This window comes from Microcaecilia unicolor, chromosome 3, assembly GCF_901765095.1.
Source record: "Microcaecilia unicolor chromosome 3, aMicUni1.1, whole genome shotgun sequence".
Taxonomy (NCBI): domain Eukaryota; kingdom Metazoa; phylum Chordata; class Amphibia; order Gymnophiona; family Siphonopidae; genus Microcaecilia; species Microcaecilia unicolor.
Genome location: NC_044033.1, coordinates 36,018,889 through 36,037,689, shown reverse-complemented (window position 1 = coordinate 36,037,689; position 18,801 = coordinate 36,018,889). Strand labels below are relative to the sequence as shown.

The window sequence follows — 18,801 nt, the reverse complement described above, 5'->3', positions numbered from 1 at the left end:
GCTTGCCTAAAATACTTTGCAATACATGTGACTCCTATGAAAAAATGCACAAATACAAAGTAAGAAAATGTCTATAGTGCGGTGATCCTTTACTGAAAAGCGAAAAACATTTATGCTATATGACAAGGCTGGCTAGACCTAAAACATCTGGAAAGTATATCATTTATGACTGTGAATGTATGCAGGAGATGAAGTTACACATCTCCAACAACATCTTTGCAATATATCTTTACCGTAACAATGAATAGTAATTCAAAGGGGTGAAGTGTCTGAGTTCATAGTTTCTTTTATTGACAAGCGGTTCAAGAACTACACCTACACAGCTCACAATTTGAAAGGTTATGATGGTTATTTCATCGTCAGTCAGCTGTTGCAGGAAATGATGGATATCAGTTTGTTAGCACAGGGCAGTAGGCTTTTACAAATCGGGGTTAACAAGCTAGGCATTCGCTTTATAGATTCTCTAAATTTTCTGCCCATGAAGCTTAGCAAGCTCCCGCAAGCCATGGGCTTTAAAGACACCATGGAAAATCAAAACTATGTGGAGGAAATGCATGAGGACACTTACTACAGTGCCGAGAGCATGAGGCCTGATGAGAAAGAGGCTTTCACACGATGGTACTGCTAGAACTAGCATAAGACATTTGATTTACAAAATGAACTGGCCTTTTACTGTAAGCAGGATGTCTGTATTTTACAAAAAGACTGTGTGCTGTATAGAAAGAGATTATGAAAAAAATGGCAAGCTGCGGAGGTAGAAGTAGAAGAAATACCAGGGGTGTGTGCGGCAACCCTAAGGAATTGTATAGACCCGTTCCATTACATCACACTCGCTTAAATATGTATGGCCATATTTAGGTTCATGTGTTTAAAACCAAGAACCATAGCTCTGCCATCAGCCAATGATTATCATCAGCAGACCAAGAGATATTCAATTACCAGTATTCGCTGGCTGATGTACACAGAAGGCAAAGAACACATACAAATCAGGCACACTCTAAAGGGTGGCGAAATGTAGGTGGCTGACTATATTCTCAATGGTTATGCTGTTATTAACGGTGAGCACACTGCCTTTGAATTTAATGGATGCTTTTACCATGGCTATATGACCTGCTATGATTCTAAAAACGGAATCCGTTGATGGGCACCACCTTCAGGTTTCTAACAAAACACTACAAGCAGATTACCTAAAAGAGAAAGGCTTTAAGGTCATCAGTATTTCGGATCATGAGTGGGTCAGTTTGGTTAAAACAGATAGGGAATGTGCAGGCTTTCTGAGCAGAGTTGTATTACAAGAACTTTTAGTTCCATGACATGCCCTTTTTGGAGGCAGAATGAATGCTGTGTGTCTGTACTATCAGGTTAAAGAGGGTGAGAAAATACACTATTCTGATTTTACCAGCCTGTACCCTTTTGTCAATAAAACTAAAGAATATCTGATCAGTCACCCCCACATCATCTATGAAAATTTCGGCCTCCTCTCTGATTATTTTGGGCTTGTGAAATTCAAGGTGTTCCCCCCACATGGATTCTTTTTCCCTATACTGTTTGTTAGGCTGCATGGTAAACTTATGTTTCTGTTGTGTTGCATGTGCGCCATAATGGGTCACCAGGAGAAATACATCCATGGTGATGGTGAGAGAGCCCTGGTAGGGACGTGGTGTACCGCAGAATTGTAAATGGATATCGCTAAAGGGTACAGGGTAGGTGAAATCTACGAGGTCTGGCATTTTGAAGAGACATCTACACAACTCTTTGTAGAACAGATAAACATCTATGTCAAAAGCATCGGGGTTTCCTCAGAGGTGTACTAATGTTGAACAACAAAACAGGCACATAGATGATTTCTATCAGAAAGAAGGTGTGCTTTTCAATGCTGATCAGATAACCATAAACCCTGCAAACAACAAATTGCAAAACTGTTCTTAAATTCTTTGTGGGGAAAGTTTGGTCAAAGAAGAAATCTACCTACCACAAGCATCATGAGAGACCATGAGCTATATATGGACCTGTTTTCCTCCAAATACATCGTCATCTTGTGACCTTATAGTGCATGAAGGAACCTTGGCAACTGCTGGGTAACAGTAATATTTTTATAGCCTCTTTTACAAATGTGTATGCTTAGCTAGAGTTGTAAAGGGTTCTTGATGCTTTACAAGAACACTGTCTTTATCATTACACAGACTGTGATTTTTTTGAGCAAGGAGGGTGAGTGGAATCTGCCTTTAGGTGACTATTTAGGTGAATTAATGAGTGAAATCCTTAAGAGTAAGCACGTCACAGAGTTTGTCTTGGCCAGTCCTAACACATACTGGTATAGGCAATCCAGTGGGGAGACCCACCTGAGGCTGAAAGGAATCACACTCAACAGCAGTCTAAAGAAGCTAGTTATGAATTATGGTCCAAGGATGCCACTGGGTGAACAAACCAAAATATCCATCCAGCAAAAAGCGATAGTCAGAAACAAGGCTGGGTGGCTCATTGAATCTCATGTATTTAAAAAAAAATTCAAAGGGCTGTGTATGATAAACAGGTTTTAATTCAAAATTTTAACATGTTGCCTTATGGCTACTGATTATAGCCACACTTCTTGTATAATGTACTCAAAAATTCTTTGCATATGCTTTAATTGTATGCTTCCTAGACGGATACTGTTAGAGCAACGCCATTGTATATCTGTAACTTTCCTTGTCAATAAAATATGTTTTCATTCATATAATCTCTAGCTTTGTCACACATCCTGGTGGGGAGGGAGCAGGGTAAAGTGTGATGTTAATCACCACTTTACCTTTCGTAAGAGCAGTATAAAAGGTGTGGGTCTGTTTTTTTCTCTGCCTGTTTGTGTGGGGCTATGTGCCACGGATCCAGATTGCCAGGCTCTGATCCTACATATAGAAAAGGGAGGTGGTAAGGGTTGCAGACTGATTGATCTCAAAATGCAAACAGCTCTTCAGGCACTTCTTTTATTTCATTTGGATTGTCTCCAGAAAGCAGCTCTGGTGAATGTGGATTCTTACACAGGAAGCAGCACATCACTCTGTCTCTGTTTTAAAATTCAACACTGGTTCTTTCATCTGTGTGACCTTTAAAGCCTAAAATGTGATGTTGCTTTTTCCCTGAATTGATTAAAAAATGCCTTTTTTTTCTTGTTGTCTTAAAAGCAAACAGCTCTTTAGGCACAAAAAGCAGGAGGGCTCTGAAAGGAGAGGGCACAGCACATCACGTTCACATTAGTTCTTTTGTCTATGTGCCCTTTAAAGCAAAGAGAAGAAGGAAGAGGGTCTACTACTACTACTTAACATTTCTAGAGCGCTACTAGGGTTACTAGGGTCTGGGGTCAAGCCTTTTGTTTTAAAGCCTTAAAGGGTGACCTGCAGCAATCAGTTTGTCGTTCTTAAAAACAGACGGACCTAACTTGATCCAGCTTAAAATAATCACAAGGTATCCTTTTGAAAGAAAACGAAAATAAATGCCTATTTTCTTTCCTGTGAGAAAAAAAGGTTAAGCTGCACAAATTCCTCCACGGCTATAGGGGGTGGTGGCAGGAGGGCATTTGTTATCATTTCCTGTCATGTTACCATATCCACAATGGCAGCTAGTAGTGGAAACAGGAAGTGACATGGTGTCCAGTAGTAGCCACCATCTTGGAAAAGGGGCACAGCTGTGATATCATTTCCCATGACATCACCAAAATGGGTGGTGTTTGGGAAGGGATTATGCAAAGGGAGGCAGTTTGGGGTAGAGATATACAAATAAGGCAGGGCAATGGGTGGGCATGCCCTTGATGCTGATTGGCTGAGGTCCTGAAGTAGGTAGGTTACCTTTCAAAATCAATTAAAGTTTGACAAATGCTAGTGAGATACACTACTCTTATCTTGAACATTGTTTACGGAAAGACAGGCAATAAATCAAAGAAACAAAGAAATATATATGCATTTTCTTTTCACAGGAAACTATATGGAAATGGATTTCAAGATATACAAAGTCATGCATTCAATGGGACAATATTGCATGATCTGTAAGTACTTATTTATTTATTTATTAGGATTTATTTACCACCTTTTTGAAGGAATTCATTCAAGGCGGTGTACAGTAAGAATAAATCAAACATGAGCAATAGGCAATTAGAGGAGTAAAAATATTTGAACAACAATACAAAGTATGGCATGATATACTACTTGCAATGACAAGTAGTCTAGAAGACTAGAACATTATAATTGGTAGTGAAGGGTAAGGCAAAGTTGTAACATATAGATGAGTAAGAAAGTAGGAAGAATTAGAAAGTAAGGTGATTGATTTGAAGAAAGTTGCATGTGAGGTCAGAGAGATGGTTAAATATTTTCTCAGCTAAGGTAGGAATGGATAAACATGTCCCGCTGCAGTATGTGCAGCCCGAGTCAATCCTTGTGTGTGTGTGTGTGTGTGAGTGAGACCATTGTATAGTGCACTGTATAGACCATTGTAGTCAGACCATTGTATAATGCATTGCAGTAATCCAGTCTTGATGTTACCATGGCATGCACAACTGAGATAAGATTTACCTTCTCAATGTAAGAAGAGAGGCAATGTAGCTGTCGCAAATAGTAGAAGCAGCTCTTGAAGGTTGCTTGGATTTGGGGAATCTGAGTAAGTGTTGAATCTAACTGTATTCCAAGGTTCCTGACTTGTGATTTGAGGGGGAGTTCATACTTCCCAAAAGGGATTTTGATGTCAGATATGTATCCACTTGTGTTAGGGACCCAGAGAAGCTCAGTTTTACTTGAGTTCAGGCAAAGTTTGTTGTGTTTAGCCCATTCTTGAATTGATGTTAGGCAAGTGATCAGTTTATTCAAGTATTTGCTTGCTTTTCTATATGTGTGTATTAAATTCTAAAAGTATGTTTGGTCTTTCACCTATTAAATAAAGTCTTCATTTTTTTCATTATTCCACATTTCTTTTTCTTCCATGATATAATAGAAGGGTGTCCATCATTGGCCCTCACACATTCGGGTTTTTTAGGATTTCTGCAATAAATATGCATGAGATCTATTTGCATACAATGGAAGCAGTGCATGCAAATAGATTGCATGCAAAGTCATTGGGGAAATCATTAAAACCTGACTGGATTGCAGCCCTCAAGGACTGAGGCTAGACACCCCTGATATAGAGGGTCTAGGTTAAGTGTTGCAGCATCTATAAGTAAACTATCATGCTGCATCTGACCTGAATTAATGCAGAATTGTGCCTTGCCATAGTCACTCTCAGAATTTTCCAATTTATTTCTGATGTGGATGATGATTTAGGAGCTTGAGTTAGAAGCCAAAGACAAATCACTTGACAGCTCAGAGTGATGATCACTGCATCATCCCCTTAATCAAAAAACATGAGACCTATCATGAGTCAGAAAGTATAAAAATTCCATACTGCTTATCCACAGGAATAAGCAATGGCTTTCCCCAAGTTACCTTGTTAATAACTGTTGATGGACTTTTGCTCCTGGACCTTAACTAAACCTTTTTTAAACTCCCCTACAATTAAGTGCTTTCACAAAATCCTCTGGCAAAGAATTCCAGAGATTAATTGTATATGGAGTAAAGAAAAAAGTATGTTCTCTGTCTTATTATATATAAAATGTGCTGCTTACTAACTTCATGGCATAGTAACATAGTAGATGACAGCAGAAAAAGACCTGCGTGGTCCATCCAGTCTGCCCAACAAGATAAACTCATATGTGTATACCTTACCTTGATTTGTACCTGCCTTTTTCAGGGCACAGACCATACAAGTCTGCCCAGCAGTATTTCCCGCCTCCCAACCACCAGTCCCGCCTCCCATCACCGGCTCTGGCACAGACCGTATAAGTCTGCCCTCCACTATCCTCGCCTCCCAACCACCAACCCCTCTTCCTCCACCTGCTCCGCCATCCAATTTCGGCATGTCCTCTAGTCTTTATGCTTTCTATTTATTTATTTTTAATTATGCCTTCTTGTATCCCACTATTATCCAAAAACAAGTTTCGGTTCAAAGTGGCTTACAATTTACATTTTGGATGAATTATAGTAGTGTTGTGCAATGTGGAGAGGGCATCTATAATTCATGTGGTTATTCACAGAGTTTTTGAAGAGATCAATTTGAAATGGAAAATGTAGGGGTAGCTTTTGTTTTCAATTGTGGAGTTTTGGTGATATTCATATAGTTTTTGAAGAGGTAGATTTGAAAGGAAGGCAATGATATCTTTGTGATTAGCTGTAGAATTTTTTGAGGAGGTAGGTTTTCATTTCTTTTCTGAATTGGAGGAAATTTGTGATGCTTCTTATAGTTTTTGGTATCGAGTTCCATCATTTGGAACCCAGGTATCTAAATCCTGCTGTGTAGATAGTTTTGTAGATGGTGTTTTTGCAATTGGGTAGATGTAGGAGTAGGTAGTTTCTTTTTTCTGGGCTGGCATTTCTTGAGGATAGTTCAAATGTTAAGTATATATTTGGGTACCATTCCAAACAGTATCTTGAAAATTAGGGTGCTCGGTTGGAAAAATATTCTTGCCTTGACTATAGTGTTTCAAGCAGTAGGGTTGCTCTTTCATGTTTCGATTTCTTGAAAACAAGTCTTGCTGCCATATTTTGGACTGTTTGCAGTATGTATGCTGCATTGCAGTAGTCTAGTTAAGATAGTATCGTTGTTTGGACCTGTATCTAGAAAAATTGTCTAGGGAAATAGCATCTTATTCTTCTCAGCTTCCTTAGTGTTCTGAAGCATTTTGACGTTACTGCTGCTATTTGATTGTCCAGTGTTAGGTGTCTGTCGAGAATGATTCCTAGTATTTTAAGTTGTGTTTCAATGTGGAATGTTTGTTGGTTGATTGTGAATTTTTGGTAGGATTTGGGGTTGTGTGTGCTGGTTAGTACTAGGAATTTGGTTTTGTCTCTGTTCAGTTTGAATTTGAAAGTTGTTGCCAGTTCTTCCATGAGGTCCAATCCATTTTTTTTGTCCTATATGTTTGTGATATTGTTTTGGAAAGGTATGAAGATGGTGACATCATCTGCATATATAAATATGTTGAAAGCCATTAATTCCAGTTTGTTTCCGAGTGGCACCATCATTACATTGAACAGTATTGGTGATATTGGCGATTCCTGTGGTACCCCGCACTCAGAGATCCATGAAGCTGATGTTTGGTTGGACATCTTTACAATGTAGGAACTGGTCTTTAGGAAGCCACTGAACCACATTGTCACTGCATCGCTGATTCCTATGTTGTTGAGCAGCATCATTAGTGTAGTGTGGTCTACTAGGTCGAACACACTTGACATGTTGAATTGTAGTAGTAATACGTTTTGTCCTTGGCATATTATGCTTCTGAATTTTGTTATCAGAGTGGTTATGACCGTTTCAAGTGCTGTATTGTGGTCTGAAACCGGATCGGGATTTATGAAGAATTGAGAATTTTGTCAAGTAGTTGCTGTGTTACTAGACCTTCCATTGTTTTGGTGGGTGTAGGGTATTGGGCTCCGTGATTTCATTAGCTTGTGTTACAGTCTCACGATGTTGGTAGTTGGTAGGCTCTTCTCCCATGGTGCTTTTCCCCCTGCCTACTGGGTCAGAGTGTGCCCTGTTGTGTTTCCTGTTCTAATCCATGTGGTAGTGGCCATTTTTGTAAGCCAGTTTTAGTTCCCTTTCCTGTGTTAGCCACGTTACAGAACTTAGTTCTTACCTTGAATGTGGCTGAAAGAGGGCATTGTACAGCATTCTGCCAGCTCTGACCTACTGTTCATCTCAGTACCAGGGAGACTCATTGCCAGTGGGGCACAACCTCTGATCTGCAGTTAACTGTGAGTAAACGCGGTTATTCCAATAAAGGACGTTTTCGGAGCGATTAGTCTTCAGGTGTCAACTGGTGTGCCAATGTTGTATAGCAGCAACAAGTCCTAGAGGCCTGCGTGTATGCAAGTCCCTGGAGCACTTTTAGTGGGTACTGCAGTGCAGTTCAGCCAGGTGGCCCCAGGCCCATCCCCCCCCACCTGTAACACTTGTGCTGGTAAATGGGAGGCCTCCAAAACCCACTGTACCCACATGTAGGTGCCCCTTCACCCCTAAGAGCTATGGTAGTGTAGTACATTTGTGGGTAGTGGGTTTTGGGGGAGGGGGGTTGGGAGCTCAGCACCCATGGTAAGGGAGCTATGCATGTGGGAGCTTTTTCTGAAGTCCACCGCATATTTATATACATAGATAAATATAATGTGGTGGCTAAGTTACTCCACTTTAAAAAGTTAATAAATGTAAACAGAAGACAAAAATGAAAATAAGGTGACATCTTTTTACTGGACTACATTTATTTTTTTACTAGCTTTTGGAGGCCAAAACCACCTCTTTCAGGTCAGGACAGTATACTGCTGTTATACGTATGCTTGTCCTAAATTAAAAAAAGAATGTTTTGGCCTCTGAAAACTAGTGAAAAACTGTAATAAGTTAGTCAAAAACAAAAAGGTATTACCTTATTTTCTCTTTTCGATTTATGTTAATTTATAATTTTATATTTCAGTTTTTAACATTTACATCTGTTCTTTTTATATTTCACAGTACAAAGGGACATACATCACTGTTTCTAATTCTCTGGTGTTGCACTGTATGCAGAGAATAGCTCCTTGGGGGTTCAGTTTAATTTTTGCTTTTACATTTCTATTTTTAGTTTGTGGTTACTTATTCTACACTTTAGGGTTTACCTGTGTTTGAAAAGGCCGAGTATTCTGTTAGCACTGATCTGTACTAATTCAGCTTGTTTAGTTTTCCATTAGGTGTGTTGATGTTCTATTTCCTAGTGTAATGCTTATGGAGCTGCTTTTTCCTAGGAAGGCCCTTGTTGTGTGAGCCCTGGAAGTTAGTACTGTTACGGTATGGTAGAATTGCCTTATAGGTCCTGAGTGATTTTGTAGGGTTTTTTTTTAATTCTTCACAGTATGCCGGTACTGGATTTGGATTTAGCTCATACCTCTTTCAGCTGTAGCTCAATGCAAGTTACATTCTCTGGGGGGCTTACAATCTGTTTGTACCTGAGGCCAAAGAAGGTTAAATGGAGTAACAGCGCAAGCTCACTGCACTGATCCCTGTCCCCAAGAGCCGCGTACCCCCCCCCCCCCTCATAAGGAGCAGATAGACCTGCGCAAGTGATTTCACTAGCAGGGAATCCCCCACATTCCCTTCCTCTCAATCCACAAGTCCCCCTCCTCTCACAGCCAGCACTTCCCCCAGTAGCCCCTTCCATTGGGAGGGGGGAGGGGTGTACAAACAAGTGCATAATAGGCAGGAAAAGGTGAAATGACTCTTCAATTATATTCTACTGCCTGAAGCTCAGCCAGCTAGAAAGACGGATCAGAAAAATCTTGCTTCCCACCTCCCCTGGCATGGTTCTGCAGCAGCTGAGTATGGGAGTATGACAACTTTCAAAATTCTCTCGATATTTATTTGTAATGCTTATACCCCGCGCATTCCCACTCACTAGCAGGTTCAGTGTGGCTTACATAGTATATCAGGTTAATAAAGTAACAAGAGTGGATGCAGCTGTTATATAGTAAGTAATGAGGTGGTCATTTAGATGTGGATAGATAAGATGGGCAGGAAGGATAGTAAAGGTAGGGGAATGGGAGGAGGGTGTATATTGGGATTAGCGTGTTGTTAAGTATGGTAGAATGTATAGGGAGGGTAGGAAGAGGGATGTGTTAGAAAGGGTTAAATAAGAAGCATATTCCAGGTTCACTCTTCATAGTCTGATCTGGGTAGATTTATTTATTTATTTATTTTATTTATTGCATTTGTATCCCACATTATCCCACCTCTTTGCAGGTTCAATGTGGGTTACAATTCATCATGGATACTGAAAATAGAAGAGAATATACATTTGGTTTTACAGAAGGTTTTGGGTTAGATGGTGGTAAAATACATGATAGTGTTAAAGCAAAAGATATTATAGAACACTTCTGGATAAATTAAAGATTGTACAGTTATATGTGTTGATCTTTGTGATATATCTTGTCGAAGAGATAGGTTTTCAATAGTTTGCGGAAATTGGTCAATTCATAGACAGTTTTCAGGTTACGTGGCAACGCCTTCCAGAGCTGCGTGCTCATATAGGAAAAGGTAGATTCGTGCATTAATTTGTATTTCAGGTTTTTACACTTGGGAGGATGAAGATTGAGGAAAGTGCGAGAAGATTTTTTTGCGTTTCTGGGTGGAAGTTCTATTAGGTCTGACATGTAGGCTGGGGCGTCACCATGGATGATTTTATGGACTAAGGTACAGAGTTTGAACGTAATGAATTCTTTCAGTGGGAGCCAGTGTAGTTTTTCTCATAGGAGTTTTGCGCTTTCGTATTTTGACTTGCCGAATATTAGTCTGGCTGCCGTGTTCTGGGCTGTTTGGAGTTTTTTAAATATTTGCTCTTTGCAGTCGGCGTACAGTGAGTTACAGTAGTCCAGATGACTGAGTACCAATGATTGTACCAGGTTGCGGAAGACATTCCTTGGGAAAAATGGTCTAACTCTTTTTAGTTTCCACATTGAATGAAACATATTTTTAGTTGTTTTTCACATGATTCTCAAGTGTTAGGTGTCGGTCAATGGTGACTCCAAGAATTTTTAGGGTATCCGAAACTGGTAGACGTAGTTTAGGTGTGTTGATGGTGGTAAATTTATTCTTATTATATTGGGTTTTTTCTGCATTTAGTTTCAGCTGAAATGCATCTGCCCAGGAATTCATGATGTGTAGGCTTTGGTTGATTTCATTGGAGATTTCCCTTAGGTCTTGTTTGAATGGGATGAAGATCATTACATCATCAGCGTATATATATGGGTTTAGATTCTGATTCGATAGTAGTTTGGCCAAAGGTGTCATCATTAGGTTGAATATGGTTGGTGAGAGGGGGGATCCCTGTGGAACTCCGCATTCAGGTGTCCATGTAGCTGATGTAGTCGAATTTGATGTCACTTGATATGAGCGTGTAGTTAGGAACCCCTTAAACCAATTGAGAACGTTGCCTCCGATTCTGAAGTATTCGATGATGTGAAATAAAATTCCATGGTCAACCATGTCAAATGCGCTTGACATGTCGAATTGTAACAGTAGTATGTTGTTGCTGTTGCTATCAATTGTTTGAGTTTGGTCATGAGCGTAACTAGTACGGTTTCAGTAAGGTAGATGAACTCATAGTCTAAGTCAAGTCATTTGTGTAGGCTTGCTTGAAGAGGTAAGTTTTTAGCAGCTTCCGGAAAGGTAGATGGTCATTGACTGTTCGAATGGATCTTGGTAAGGCATTCCATAGTTGGCTGCCTATGACGGAGAAATTGGATGCCTAGTAAGTTTTGTACTTAAGTCCTTTGCAATTGGGGAGATGTAAGTTGAGATAAGTTTGAGAAGATTTTGAGTTGTTTCTGGCTGGAAGGTCAATCAGATTGTACATGTAACCTGGGGCTTCTCCGTAGATAATCTTGTGAATCAGGGTGTGAACCTTGAAGTAAATTCGTTGAGTAATAGGGAGCCAATGAAGCTTTTCACGGAGAGGTGTTGCGCTTTCAAAACACGACTTACCAAAAATAAATCTGGCTGCCGTGTTCTGGGCGGTTTGAAGTTTTTTCAGGATTTGGGCCTTGGATCCAATGAAAATAATATTACAGTAGTCAACATGGGTAAGTACAGTGGATTGAACCAGGTTGCGGAAGGTTTTTAGGGGAAGATATGATTTTACTCGTTTTAGCATCCACAACATATTGAACATTTTCTTTGTCGTAGTTTTTGTGTGATTCTCCAGGGTTAGATGGTTGTCTAATATTACTCCTAAAATTTTTAGGTTGTCAGATAGTGGAATATTAACGTCTGGGGTAATGAGTGTGGTTGGAATGAGAGTATTGGGATGAGAGGATTAGATATTGTGTTTTTCCTTATTCAGTTTCATCTTAAAAGCGTTGGCCCATGAGGATAATATGTTCATTCCATTGATTATTTTATCAGAAATTTCTGCTAAGTTAGATTTGAAGGGGATGAATATAGTGACGTCATCAGAATAAATGAAGGGATTGAGGCCAAATTGAGATAGGAACTTGGCCAGAGGGAGCATCATAAGATTAAAGAGGATCGGGGAATGAGCTTCAAAGAAATCCAAAAAGTGTAACTAAGCAGGCATCAAAAGAGTTCAAGGGTTTGTTGAACAAAATTAAGACCGAACTGAGCCAGAACAGTTAGTTCTCCGTAAGATTCCCAGATCCTTATGCAAAGTATTATCTGAAAGTTAAAGGCTCTCCTCATTAGGGGTTCCCTTCTGATTCATGCTGCCGAGGGAAGTCTTTATATCCACCCCCCACTTACATCAGGCACTAGGATGCAGCGTAAAGTTCCTGTCCCCCCATCTTTATTGTTATACTGATCTAGTGATTGTGCTAATACCACACTACCAGGCACTTTTCTTCCATGATAACAGGGTTGGCTGGCTTTGAGCTGTTTGCCAGTTGCAGGAGTAATTTCCGTAAAACAAGTCCCCAGTCCCCCTCTCCCTTAGTCGGCAAGTTGAGTTGTTGGAGCCTGCTGGTCAGCCATCGTTCACCCCCTCTGCCATCGGCCCTGCAGCCACCAGTTGTGTTGTCATGGAAGAAAAGTGCCTGGTAGTGCGCTATTAGCACAATCACAAGATCAGTATAACAAAAAAGATGGGGGGGAGGGGAACTTTATGCTGTTTCCTAGTGGCAGCATGAATCAGAAAAGGGAAGCCATGATGAGAAAAACCTTTCATTTTCAGATAATACTTTGTATGCCAACCTGGGAATTTTCTCACTGAGAACTAACTGTTCTGGCTCAGCTCAGTCTTATTTTTGTTCAACCTACTCTTGAGCTCTCTTGATACCTGTTTAGTTATACTTTTTGGATTTCTGTGATGCTCTTTCAAAGTTATCAAAGAGAACTTTGAGAGTTGTTTCACTCCCATACTTCACAGCTGCTGCAGAACTGTACCAGAGGAAGTGTGTGCAGGTCCTGGATGAGAAAAGTGTGTTCATGGGCACAGAGATGTGAATAATTTGTATGTCTGCTTGATGTTTCAATGGAGGAGAATTTGGTTTTGTAGGTTCACCGTTTTTTTTTTTTTTTTTTAATGGGGTATGGGTTAATAATTTGTCTCTCTCTGATGTGGGTTCATTGGGAGAGGGAAACTGAAAATGTGTATGTTGGTGTCCATGTGCAGGGATACTCATCATGTTTGTGTGCCAGGAGGGGGTGTGATGTGTGTGTTCAATGGGAGAGTAATTTTTGTGAGCATGTGTCGGTATGGAGAGGGTAGTGTTGTATAGGAACTAAGTAAATGTAACTAGTTACTGTACTTAAGTAAAAGTTTTGTTACTTTTACTTGTAAAGAAGTACAGGAAACATGTTACTTTTACTGAAAACTGGTAACAATACTACTACTTTTACCTAGTTACTTCTAATGCTTGCAGTTAAAAGTAAAAGTGGCAGGGAGACCTAAATAATGATTCCTCAGTAAACCAAATGACACAGCAAAATCTGGAACAGGATTTTGCAAATGAAAACCTCATCACACAAACAGTGGATCATCCCAATTTAAATTTTGTTGTTCAAGGAATACAGCCTATGAGCACAGTAGAGTTGCCTGTGCTTGTTGAACTAGTTACTAGTCTCCAGCCAAACAGAACAGTGATGAATTTGGTCACTTTGAAGTGGAGAGGAAGCTGAAGCTGGCTGTAATTCTTGGTGAACAGACATATATCTATCACAACAGACTGCTGGACATCCCATGGAAAATTTTACATTGGCATGACAGTCCACTGGATTGATAGTCTGCTTGTCTGGGCTTAAGACTGAAGAGTTTCCATACATTTGACATTCTTGCATCAGTTCTTGAAGATATTCAGAGTTTGCCATTAGACGAAAAACAGGACAACAACAGAATGATTTCAACTTTGTGAAAACCTTCTCTGTAATTGGACACCATGACAATGATAACAAAGATAAAAATGAAGATGCAAGATAGCACTACTACTAGTAATGCAAATGATAATGACAGCAAATGATGATAAAGCTTTCTTTGCTATAAGGAAGTGTTTCATACAGAATTTCCTTTGATCAATACCCGCAGACCCAGTTAAAAGGCAACAGTAATAATCTGACCTGGCCTGATTTGAAGGAAATTTTTATCAGAATGAACGATCCACTTCCTGATAGTGCAGTTGTTGAACACCTTTTTAGCTGTGGTGGATTAAACACTCACAAGCGCACTCACATGTCACAGTCTTTTTCAAAATTTAGTTTTACTAAAACAAAGTAGATTGAATTGTAGAGCAATAAAATTGTTGGGATAAAAATGTTACCATTAGTTGCATTCACTGTGGTTATGGTACCGCCTTGGGTGAATCTTTTCATAAAGGCGGTTAATAAATCCCAAACAACAAATCAACAAAGCTTTTACTTTTTACTCAAAAAGTATTATATTAGGCAGTAAGTTTTTTTTTACTTTACTTAAGTAAATTTTTTTAATGTGTTCTTCATTGTACTTTTACTTAAGTATTAAAATATACATTTATTTTAATTTTTACTTAAGAACTTTGCCCTAGTATTTTGAACAACACTGGGAAAGGGGGAGGGGAGGTAAGTTGGAAAGTTGATGTGTTCAGCAGACTGTGCAGATTTGTCACTGCAGCTCCTCCGATGAATGAGGGACAACACCGCCAGGGTTTCCTCTGGCAGGCAGTGGGCTGCTGAGCCAGTGTTCTGCTTTCTGCTGCCCCCTCCTTCAGCGTCAGCTGGACTAGAGCACGGGAGGAAGGAGGAGGAGAAATCACCGTTGTGCAGTAAGAGGGAATCACTGATTGCTCATCAGGGAGGGGCTCTCAGAAGGACTGGTTGTGGGCTTTCAGCATGTGCCCGGTGCTCGTGCCAGCCACTGGTGTGGAGGTGACCCACCTACTCACCCACCCCTAAAGTGTTTCTTCTTCTCTTCCGCATGCAGGCAAAAGTTTGAAGACCCTCGTGTCTAAGGGAATCTTACAGGTACATCCTCCAATCTGTGATTGCCCTGGGTGTCAAATCGTCTCTAGTGGTAAGATCCTTGTTTTGTCCCCAGCAGTTCTTCTTGATCATGGGGTGGGTGGTGGGGGAAAAGGCTGCTCAGGGCTCTCAGAGTATGAGTTTAATACTCCAGCTTTCCTGAGATCAATACAATCCTTTAGGACAGTGGTTCACAAACCTAGACCTGGAGGCACCCAGCCAGTCAAGTTTTCAGGATTCCCACAATGAATATTCATGAGCAAGCTCTGCATGTAGAGGAGGTAGTGCATGCAAATCTCTTTCATGAATATTCATGGTGAGTATCCTGAAAACCTGAGTGGCTGGGGTGCCTCCAGGATCAGGTTTGGAAACCACTGCTTTAGGAATAAAATTGCAAGTATGAAGATATAGCTGACAGGAGTATATTTAGAATTTCTGACTTCTCATGTGGGGTTTGACTTTGAGACTGAACTGAGGCTTCTTTCAATGTTTTTCTCTTGCTGGATCCTAGACCCTTTTGCTTTATTTTAATTTTTGCATTTGGTTCCCTTTTGGTGTATGAGGTGTCTTGCTAAAGATAATGGGAATTATATACAACAGCTAGTAGCCACAATTTAATGATAAATTGCATCATTCCGGAGAACCTGCCCGAATGGGCTAAGGGGAAACGTGGAGTGCATGGGTGGGATTTGAATCTGTGCCCTCATTTTTTGTAGATGTCTGTGCTAGGAGCTGCAGGCCTTGATGCCTGCTGCCCTACAAGTACCCCTTGTGTGGGAGAACTTTCATCAAGTTTTGTGGCGGTCAGGAAGACATCTGAGATTTAAAAGCTGGAGGGCATGATTTCAAATGCCATTAACCAATCATTATTTTCTTCAATTTAATAATTGGGAAATGAGCTGAGGGTTAGACTTTCACAGCTGGCTCTTTACTTTGTAAAAGTATTACTTTCATTGCACAACAAGGTCAGTTTCCCTTTGAAGATGGGGATCTTCAAAGAGCATCTTGAGCCCGCACAGGTGATGTCCTGGTAATGTAGGAAAGATTGTATAAGGCTATGACAGTATTAAGATATAAATATGAAACATTATCAAGCTTGTGCAAAGACAGTGTCAAGAAATATTACTATGAAAGGGCAGAAATAAAATTATCTGAATATAACTGAACGGAATAAATTCCTCTTCCCACATAGTAGTTTTTTTTTTTTTTTAATAACGCTTGTGTTTTAAACTATGGTAAGAGAAAAGAGATTGCCCCATACTTGTTTGCCAAAAATACATATTTTTATAAAGCACGTCTCAATACATCCAATGGAAATCAAGTTTAGTTTGTTGAAAAACTAATTCAAATCGGAAAAAAAAGTTTTGTTCTTATAAGCAAGATTTTTCTGATCCGTCTTTCTAGCCAGCTGATCTTGGGCAGTAGAATATAATTGAAGTCACTTCATCTTTTCCTGCCTGTTATAAGCTTGTCTGTACCACCACCCCCACCCCTGCCAATGGAGGGAGTTGCTGGGGGAGTGAGGGGGATTCCATGCCAGTGAAATCGCTTGTGCAGGGATATCTGCTGCTGATGAAAGGAGGGGGGATATGCAGCTCTTGGGGACAGTGAGCTGGCTTTGATACTCCACTGTTTAAAGGTAAGAGAAAGAAATAAAACAGATGCTATTTCTTTTTTTCTTTCTTTTACTGGCGTTGAAGTCCAGACCCTTCCGGTGGTGGGAGGGATATGAGAATATATGCCTGCTGTCCACAGAGAACACCTGCTACAGGTAAGCAACTTAACTTTCTCTGAGGACAAGCAGGCATGATATTCTCATTAGTGGGACTCACTAGCTACCAGGCTCAAAACATAAATAATTTTTGTAATTAAGCAGATAGTAAGCCTGGTGAGGAAAAACAGGGCAAGAGAGCAGAGTTGACTTTAAGTAGTAAAACGATTCTGAAGGCCTGCTTGTCCAAACTAGCTATCTCGCCTAGAATGCTGCTCCAGACAGTAGTGAGCAGTGAAAGTGTGGATAGAAGACCACAGAAAAAGCCAAACTGTTAGAGGTAATAACAGGATGCCATATTCAGCTCTTCCCGTGGTGCGCCCATCACCAGGTCTTTTACTGTTTCAGTGGCAGAACGTGGCCCGCCACTCTACTCCTTCCTTGCTGTTCTGCTTTAATCTGTAAGGGATAGATAGTTGAAGAGGCTGACTCTGGAAAATGGATGCTCTTTTTTTTGTAAAGCCCAGAAAAAAATGAGTTAAAAGAATTTCAGTATCTTCTAAAAAAGAGTAGAAAACCTCTGATTTTGTAGCTTTTTACAGATCTGAGCCTTGCTGCCATGGAGACCTGTTTTAGACTGGTTTAAAGCTGCTAATTGAACTGTCTGTAACCATTCTGAAGACACTGCATGTCTTACTATAGACCAAGAAAAATGATGATTAGACTTTAGTTCAGTTCTAATATATTAAAAATTAAATATATTTAACTATAGTGGCTATGAAAATTATATTGGGTCCAATACAGAGGCAGCGTGGTCAATGTCTTAAGTGACAGTACTGGCATTTAATACATATTTCTAGTGTCATTGTCCATAAGTAGAAGCATGTAATACAAATATTATGCAACGACTGCGGTGGCACTATTCAATTAATTTTAGACCTTGTATTCAGAACTTGCTTTGAATATTGGCCCAATTATTATTACTATTAAACATATATGAGGCTTATGATTTTATGGGTTGATATTCAAAGCAAATTAAGTGGACAGGAGGGCCCCTAATCTCTTAAATCACTTGTTGTCTGCCCAGCTGCCGATATTCAGTGGCATTTAACCGGAGAGTACTGCTAAATTTTGACACGTGCTATATGTCATAACAACATTGAGACTGGATTACTGCAATGCACTATAAATTGGTGTGACTGCAAAGATTTTGTACTAGCGCCAATTGATTCAGAATACTGCAGCATGACTGAGAGAGGGTTTAAGCACATCATACCATTCCTGCAAGAATTTCAGTGGTTACCAGTACAATACAGTGCATATTCTTATGCACCACAGTATTTTAAAGATGTCTTACATGTGCATCGCCCGAATAGCACACTGCGTTGGAGGATGCAGTTATCTTCAGATGTATTAACCACAATTCATTTTGCAGTCATCAAGTCTTTAATGGAAGAAGCAAATAACTAGCTACTAACACACACAAGGACTAAGGCCAGTTCCATATACTGTAACAGGACTTGCTTATCCATTCCCACTGTAGCTGAAATCATTATCAGCACCTTTTCTGACTTCATGTGCAATTTTTCCTTAGTCACCCTTATTTTATCTAACTCCTGTTATTCTATCTTACAGTATCTATATTTTTCACTTCCACTTACATTGTATCTTTAAATTGTGTTGGCATTGTAAGTAGCATACAAAGCTGATGTGTATTGTTATATGAATATGCTTACAATGTAATTGTCTATGCTCAGCTTAATTTGACTAGTTGCTATGAAGTGCTAAGGACTATTTAAAGCATTATCTTTTTGCCTTGTAGGCTCTAATATATTTATTTATTGCATTCTTATATCCCACTGTTATCCAAAAACAAGTTTTGGTAAAGTGGCTTACAAATTACATTCTGGTTAACAATTACAGTATTGGTTTTCATTTTACATTTTGGTTGAGATCTGTAGAGGTGGATTACCATTATGGTTTTCATTGTGGTTGGGTCTTATAGTCATTGGTTTATGATTAATAATCGGAGTGGACAGTGATAATTAATTATTTGTTGAAGTTTTCTAAAAAGG

General features: G+C 39.8%; 1 protein-coding gene across 1 annotated transcript in view; it reads left to right on the top strand.

Moving 5' to 3' along the window:
- LHCGR (luteinizing hormone/choriogonadotropin receptor) overlaps positions 1-18,801 on the top strand; it is a 218,132-nt gene that overhangs the window by 168,597 nt on the left and 30,734 nt on the right. Inside the window, exon 8 of the mRNA XM_030195838.1 lies at positions 3,950-4,018. Within this exon, the coding sequence (XP_030051698.1) occupies positions 3,950-4,018 (69 nt within the window). The remainder of the gene's footprint in view (positions 1-3,949; positions 4,019-18,801) is intronic.